General features: G+C 43.1%; 1 protein-coding gene across 1 annotated transcript; it reads right to left on the bottom strand.

Annotated features, from left to right (window-relative positions):
• Positions 1–236: 236 nt before the first annotated feature.
• Positions 237–7,961, bottom strand: upd3 (unpaired 3). Its single transcript, XM_086836718.1, has 4 exons — positions 7,691–7,961; positions 5,412–5,870; positions 5,129–5,329; positions 237–1,290 (listed from the first exon to the last, which is right to left on the bottom strand). Exons 1-4 carry the CDS (start codon positions 7,691–7,693, stop codon positions 814–816), a joined length of 1,140 nt encoding a protein of 379 aa, XP_086692844.1. The 5' UTR covers positions 7,694–7,961; the 3' UTR covers positions 237–813.
• Positions 7,962–8,207: the final 246 nt, after the last annotated feature.

Here is an 8,207-nt window from a genome sequence, read left to right as displayed (position 1 = left end):
AAAATATTTGAACAAGTCTATAAATGCCGCGTAATTCTGTTGCAATTAAAGGCGCAATCGTAAAAGGAAATTGCTTGGACACTTTTATGTTTCCCTTACCCTTCTTTGTATCTGTATCTCTCTTTATATCCCCTTGAGCCACCCCTGCGTATGCGCAATTTCTGTGGGAATCAAAATCCAAGTGTAATTGATATGGCGCCAGGCCACACAAGTTCAGGAAAACTCTCATTTTGTGGTTGTACTTTCAATTCTTTTGTATTTGATTTGATTTCTATATAAAAATATGTATGCTAAAGTACATAAGGAGGTGTATATATATGGACCCGTGTGTATACAGTCGGGGAGATACATATATCTGTGTGTATATAGTTTGTTTGTGGCCTTTGTGGAGCGTTCTCAGCATTGGATTGTGTTTCCATTTAATCATCTACTATCACAGCGTCGTAATACAAGGCAAATGTAGCCACCGATCTATCGGAATGTGCGGCAGAGTGTTGGCGAGTTCTTCTAATAAATAATACAATGTCACTTAAATGCTAATAAAACTATTACAAAAAAAAGACATTCGTTCTTAGATTAAAGGAAGAGAGAGCCTAAACTCCCCTTTACTTCATTCGGTTTTGGGATAATTGTTCTCTCTACTTATTCGGTTTGTCATAGCCTTAGGACTCCTCGTGAGTGGCATTCATGGTGTGGCATGGGGATAATAAATAGTGTTAGGATGTGTGTTTAATAAATTAAGGGATGTGTGTGAGTGTGTGTGTGTGTCAATGGAATGAGCCTCGTTGTGGAATGGAGGTTATCGCTGGTCCTCTAACTCTTCACCGGCTTCTTCCGGCACTTGAGCTGCTGCCTCTGCCTGGCCAGTATCCTTCGGACACTCTTCAGATACTGCACGAATTCATATTTGGCGAATAGTGCATCCACGGGCAACTTGGCGGATGGTTGTGGCGGCTCCACAGCCTCATTTCGGGCCGCCCGACTGGCCTGGAGGTGCAACTGGACCAGCGGAGTCTTGAACTGCTGCAGCCGCTTCTCCATGAGGGCCAGTGGCACCACCTTGAAACTGGATGGTCCACCGATGGGCGATTGCCGCCGCCTGGTCACATTGATGGCCATCTCCACATTGCACAGGACACGTCCGGCGGCGGTGCGCATGCGCTTGAGATCCGCTGACATGGCGGTTTCCGCCTGCAAATTCACGTAGTCCCAGTGCAAATTGGCGTGCCTCAAATAACTAAAGGCGGCCACATAGAATTGCAGGTCACGGTGCACATGCCGCAGGTTCAGCTGCAAAAGGATCAGAAAAGAGAGAGGGGAAAGATTTAGATTAGTTTTAAGTTTCAAATATATTGATTGTGCTTAAAAAAGAAGTAAATATAGAGAAGTTTAAAGATAAAAGATACTCGAAATGTGTTGATTTTCAATCTATCTTTTATCTTGCTACTTAAAAGTATCTTTATATCGTATCATATATGTAAGTGTATTTAAGTTAAAAGATACTATATAAAAGATTAGATTTACGAGAGTTTCAAGGTGAAAGATACTCGAATTGAGTTGATTTTCAATCTTAAATTCATGTTGATACTTAAAAGTATCTTTAAGATACATTTGTAAGTGTATTTAAGTTAAAAGATACTATATAAAAGATCCAATATAAAAGATCCTTTATAAAAGATTAGATTTAAAAGAGTTCGAAGGTGAAAGATACTCAAAATGAGTTGCTTTTCAATCTTCAATTCATGTTGATACTTAAAAGTATCTTTAAGATACATTTGTAAGTGTATTTAAGTTAAAAGATACTACATAAAAGATCCTATATAAAAGATCCTTTATAAAAGATTAGATTTAAGAGAGTTTGAAGTATCTTTAAGATACATTTGTAAGTGTATTTAAGTTAAAAGATACTTTATAAAAGATCCTATATAAAAGATCCTTTATAAAAGATTAGATTTAAGAGAGTTTGAAGGTAAGAGATACTCAAAATGAGTTGCTTTTCAATCTTCAATTCATGTTGATACTTAAAAGTATCTTTAAGATACATTTGTAAGTGTATTTAAGTTAAAAGATACTACATAAAAGATCCTATATAAAAGATCCTTTATAAAAGATTAGATTTACGAGAGTTTGAAGGTGAAAGATACTCAAAATGAGTTGCTTTTCAATCTTAAATTCATGTTGATACTTAAAAGTATCTTTAAGATACATTTGTAAGTGTATTTAAGTTAAAAGATACTATATAAAAGATCCTATATAAAAGATCCTTTATAAAAGATTAGATTTAATAGAGTTTGAAGGTAAGAGATACTCAAAATGAGTTGCTTTTCAATCTTAAATTCATATTGATACTTAAAAGTATCATTAAGGTACTTATGTTAGTGTATTTAAGTTAAAAGATCCTATATAAAAGATCCTATATAAAAGATTAGATTTAAGAGAGCTTGAAGGTCAAGTTATTTCTTGAAAGTATCTTAAAGATACATATAGATAAGTGTATTTAAGTTAAAAGATACATATTTAATTTATACTGTAGCTATGTATCTACAGGTTGTCTTACACCTACTTATCTTTTCTTCAAAGATAAACCCCATTAATATATATATTTACGTTCTGACCGATATATCTTTTGATGAAAAATCACATTATGGCATTATAAATTGAGGAAATTATAGGCGCTATCTATATGGCCATTCTGGTGGGGGGGGGGGTCCTCCGCCTGCTTCAACTAACTTTTTTCCAGCTATATAGTTTTTTTTTTTTTTTTTTGTATTTTTTGGGTTGACTGAACCGCAAAGGCAGCGCTGCTGGCTGCTCTGCTCGCGTCGCTGTCGACGACACTGCCTGAAAGTGAAAAGCAAGCCAAGCGCTTTGCTCTCTCGCTCTCGCTCGTGCTCGTGACGTGTTGGTCGTGCGTTGTGCTCTCCATGCTCGGCTTTGCTTCGGCTCGACTTCGTTTCGATTCGGCTCGGTAAATTTCATTCATGCCGCCGCTCGTTCGCCCCCGCCCGGACGCTGACTCTCTTCTCTCTCCCCCCCTCCCCGCCCCACCGCTGGAGCCTAGCGAATGCCGGGGGAATCCACGGAACTTCTCGCATCGCTGGCATGAATCACGTATACGCCCCGCGGTACCGCGCACCCTGCCCAAAGCACGCGCCGAGTGTGTCACTTGCAAATAAATGAGCGTTGTTGAAAAAAAGCGCTCAAACATATCACATATCGTTAACTCCGATCCCGTATCAGCAAATTTCCAAATAATTGCCATTATGTGTGAATATCTGTGACGTCAAAAAAGGCAGTGGAGTAGGGAGGGGAGGAGCGGCCCTATAAATAGAGTTCTATCAGTCCCGTCTCTGGCACCTCGTCATCGCCATGGTCTCCGCTCCGGACACCAGAAGCAGCACCAACAGCGGGATGTCAACAATTAGTTGGCACAATGGGCATTGACGTAGTCGATACCGACTAAATATTGACACACATCCCGAGCGGCAAGTTCCCAGCTCTCAATACAGCGAGAGAAAAAATGGGGGGGATTGCAAATTGGTTCCACTTATGCCAGCTCTAATTTTGCTCTGTGTAGTGCGGGTACTTTTCCCCCAATGACGACAATTGAGAAATTTCAGCGAAAGCCAAGCTTAACTCATCGCCTCGAATAGCCAATTGACTGAGCGAATCGAGTGACGCGAATGGCCAAGAAGGCAACGGGATGATGAGCTTAGACATGGAAATAACATACATATGATATATATATTCCCATGAAGGCGACCTTTGAGACACACCTGCACCATGGCCAAGAGCTAGAGTTTTCGGTGAGTTGGCTCACCTCCCACGATCTCGTTTACGGTAGCTTCTATCATAAAACCTTTATGACCATGCCAAGTGAACTACACTGTTCTGGTTATCTGCAGTTAATTCTGTCTTAAACAAAACTTTCCCAGAAATTAGCACATTAAACTGAAACAATCTCGATCGAACCTCCAAAGACCTCCTTTTTTTTCGTGGTCACGTACATACTTATAATATTGACTTGCACCCCACATATATAACCTAGTTGCGATTAGTCAATTATTCTGCGAATATGGCAACATTCCTTAGCCAACCCTTCCTGGTGGCCCCACCTAAAACGATGACACGGCTGAGCTTATCGCTCGATTTGGGGCTTTCCCTCAGCTGGGTTTTGCTCGGAAACTATTTCCGAATTCCAGCCAAAGCTGCATTTTTCAGGGTATCGAGTTTCCACTCTATAACTCTATATAATAATTCAGATATCGCTGCCGAAACCAATTTAAAAATTTCAATTTGATTAGCTTCTGTTGTTGTTTACTTGTCAAATGTGTAAATAAAATGTGCCGCTTGATTTTTATTTTGTTTGTGCAACGAATTAGCCACTTCGAAATGAGACTCGCGGTTTGGTTTCAGATTCGGATTCAAATTCAAATTCAGATTCAGATTTCAGAGTTTCAGAGCTTGATAAAACGTGAGTTCGCTTGGGGGGGCAGAGGGATCGATCTATATAAACAATACTCTGGGGGACTGAAATCGGTCGCGCGCCTTCAATTTGCTCTTAAGCTTAATGTGGTTATGGCATCGGACATCAATGTTCCGGCTCAACTTGATCGGTGTCGTGCTGCTGTTGTTGTTTGCCAATCGATGGCTAATGGGGCGTCCCGAATTACCACTTAATGCTGACGAATTGAGCGAGGGTTGATCAATGAGTTTGGGGGTAGGGTCTTCCCTGATCCCAAGATATATTCCTGCCCAGTCTGCAACGTTGCAACCTCTTTATCTTAACTGCTACTTCCTAAATATTCAAAAGACCGATAGAACTAATGAAGCAACCCCCTGGCCAGCTCTTGGCACGATTTCCCAGACTGGGAACTCATATGACCGGACGAGCGAGCGAGTTAAACTTGTGACTGTGTTTGGACGGTTTGCACCTACGCAGGGCGAATCACGTGACCCCGTTTATCACCTCACATCCCCTGGCAACAGCAGCGCAGAAGAACTGGCCGTGTTTGAGGTTTGTAAGCGATCAAATCGGGGCTTCTTCACACCCCGTTTGTTTGATATAAAATATATCTGCATTGAAGCGCGGTAATGGATATTAAATTAGCCAAGTTAGTGCTCTTACCTGCTTGCCGGTATCGTTGAGACGGGGCAGGAACTTGTAGTGCTGCCTGTGGAGCTCCCATTTGCGCAGCTTGGAGATATCGATGGCCTTGTTGGTGCCCGTGCCCAGCTCCCGGATGGAGTTGGTGGTATTCCTTGATTTGTCCTCGGCCTGCAGGGTCCTTAGCTCCCTGCCGGTCTGGTTCTGCAGGCTCTGAAGGGCCTGTAAGGTAAGGATTTATATAGATTATTTAGTAAGGTAACTTCTTGCTCCTTGTGGAAGGTTTCTAGGTTTCTCTACTCACCATTTGCCTCTTCTTGCAGACATTTGTGGGACGCTTGTGTTGTGTCCTTCTCGCATGCCACTTGCCACCGCATGTGTTGACCCAATCCAATTGGGCATTGCTGGCATTGAGTTCCAGTTGGAAGCGTTCCCGGAAGGTGGCCGGCGGATGTCCATGCCGCTTCTGGAGGCGCTTTGCCACTGCCACAACCGTGGGGGAGGAGGAGGAGGAGGAGGTCTCTGGAGTGGGTGCTGCTGCCACACCGAAGGCACCGCCACCGCCACCACCACCGCCGGCAAACTGCTGAAGCTCACACATGATGACCAGGGCGAGCGTCAGTAGCCACCAGTTTCTGTTCGAATGACGACGTCGCTCCACGGGCGGCGGTAGCGGTACCGTTGGCTTCCCTGCGCTGGCCGTTGTGCTGCCGCTTCTACTTCTGCTGCTGCTGATGAAGGCAAGCGGGCAGTCAGCTGTCGTCTGGGGAAAACAAGAGGAAAATTCAATGAAAAACGTACATAAAATGGGAATTAGCTGGGGATTAATTAGAAAAGCTTTAATGTGTGCTCTAGGATTTCCTTGGCCTGGCCTGCTAATTGTTTGTTTTTCCCCCTCAAAAACCAATTCAAAATAATTAGGAAAAGTGGGGGGGGGGCTTCTGGGTATAGTATCAAGGATTTCTGTGAAAACTTTTCTTATAATATTTCTCTACCTCTTTGAACTCACTTGACGTCAGAGCGTTGTGTTTAGCATAAGTGTAACGGAGCTAACCCCAAAACCCCACAACTGGTTATATATATTAGTTAAAATTATGATTATAAGATTTTGGTTATTTATTTATAGACGAAAGATTGAGGGCTGTCGGTGTGTCGAGGGAGCAATTACCATAAGTCAAGACTAAACCTACTAAACCGACTGGTTGTCTGCTAGCTTTCCGCTCTATACTTGTCTAAGTGTGTTGGCCAAAAGATATATGTATATGTATTCAAGCACGTGAGTGTGTGCTACGATTGTTGGTAGCTCGGGGGATTCCCGCTGGACATAATCGCAATTGTTTGGGGGGCCCGAAGCGTGCGTGATTTGTTATTGTTATCGTTTGCGCTATTTGCCTTTGCCATTGCCGTTGCTGTCTTTATCTGGCTGACATAATTATTTAAAATTAAAAATAAATTTCTTTATTTGGCCGAAATTTTCTGGCTGAATCATCGTGGCTGTTAGCGATGACGCTGAAGGTAGTGGCGGCTCGTGGAGGCCTTTGGCTTTGACTCTGCCTCTGGTGGGGTAGGCCCTGTTCACTCCACGCGCCCGTATCTCTACACTGGACAGCATGGTCAACGAACTTGGCCATCAGAGGGAGGGAGGGCTTCTTGCAAGCGTTTGTGAAATTCGCTCGCTACCGCTCCCGCTCCCGCCCCCGCCCCCGCCTCACCTAACCCCTTGTAGGCCCCCGGACCTTGGCCATGCCCAATCGCTTGGCGCTGACGCATGCCCTCTCTGTGTTGCTGTCTCTGTCTCTGCCTCATAGCTTAACCCACGTTCCACCCTCCGTCAGGGAACGTGTAAATTAATTTCACATGTTTGGCTCTTTTGCTATTTTGGCTTACGCATTTCCAGATTCAGGCTAATTGGGCCACCAAGACGAGACACGGGCAGTCCAAGGTCCTGGCCTTGAAGGAGTAGTACTAAAATAGTGACTTAAGAAGGATATGTGCTATCCTTTATAAAGAAAATCAAATCCCTTTCTGGCACACTCATCTCCTGGCCATGCTTTAAAGACATTACTAATTATAATAATCAAAGAGTACAACTATGATTCATAATATTACGAAACAATGCCCTAGATGCATTTTGCAATGAGAGGAGTTCATAGCAAAACAGTGATTCATCAAAGGGTCAAATCGGTGAGATCTTCCTTCGGGGGAGGTTACTCCTTTTGACCATTTTGACCATGACACCTGAATCCCAAACAATTTCATCACAACAGCTACGATGTGATTACAGCACCTTGTCAATATATATATATGGGAGATATATATGGGATGTCTGGCCACTATTCCCCATACACCTTGTACTACTTATCGCCAGGCCAAGCACGCACAGGTGAGTTCCGCTCTCTTCGTTTTGTTTTCATTCCAACGCTTCCTTCTGCTGGCCAAAAAACAAAACAAAACAAGACAAAGCAAAGCAAAAAGCGAAACAAAACGAAACAGAACCCAGGGGACTTTTTTTATACCCTCAAGTGTCCAAGTCACGTAATTAACTAAAAGATGACTACTGCACTCACTTTTGCTTCTACTCACCATTTACATAAAAATCGTTGGCTGGAAATTCCGCACAAAAATTTCCCCAATCAGGATATTTCTTGTTCACTCGCGTTTGGTACTTTTTTCTTTTTTTTTTTGCGGAGGGAAGTTTCGAGAATGCACAAAAAAAAAAAAAACTTTATATGATTTTTGGTTGTGGAAAACACGGACACGCGAATTAATTTGTTTTTGGCGAACTTGAATTTTGGCAGAATATATATTTCGCGTTAAGTGTCGACGCGTTGCCTTCGACTGTCTGCTAAGATTTGATTCCGATCCGATCGAAATGTCGAAGTCGCTGCTGATTTCTCGCCGGGGAGAGCCGTGACGAGCGTGTGGAGAGTGTGGAGAGTGTAGAGTGGAGAGTGGAGTAAAGCGAATTGGTGGAGTGGCTTTCTCGTTGCTTTTTTAGCTTTTTTCGCATGCAGCTACTTGGGCCGGACGGAGACGGAGACTGAACTCCTCAGTTACTATGAGCATACTAATGAGGAGGCGGAGGTTCATGCCCATACCC

This window comes from Drosophila serrata, unplaced genomic scaffold, assembly GCF_035046125.1.
Source record: "Drosophila serrata isolate PLE 108 unplaced genomic scaffold, ASM3504612v1 contig_293, whole genome shotgun sequence".
NCBI lineage: Eukaryota > Metazoa > Arthropoda > Insecta > Diptera > Drosophilidae > Drosophila > Drosophila serrata.
The sequence above is the reverse complement of the archived record's forward strand: the minus strand, read 5'-3'. Positions and strand labels throughout refer to the sequence as shown.

Coding starts and splice junctions, on each gene's coding strand:
- upd3 (XM_086836718.1), bottom strand. Junction 5,330..5,411: donor TCTGCAAGAAGAGGCAAATG/GTGAGTAGAGAA, acceptor CTTACCTTACAG/GCCCTTCAGAGCCTGCAGAA. Junction 1,291..5,128: donor TCAACGATACCGGCAAGCAG/GTAAGAGCACTA, acceptor ATCCTTTTGCAG/CTGAACCTGCGGCATGTGCA.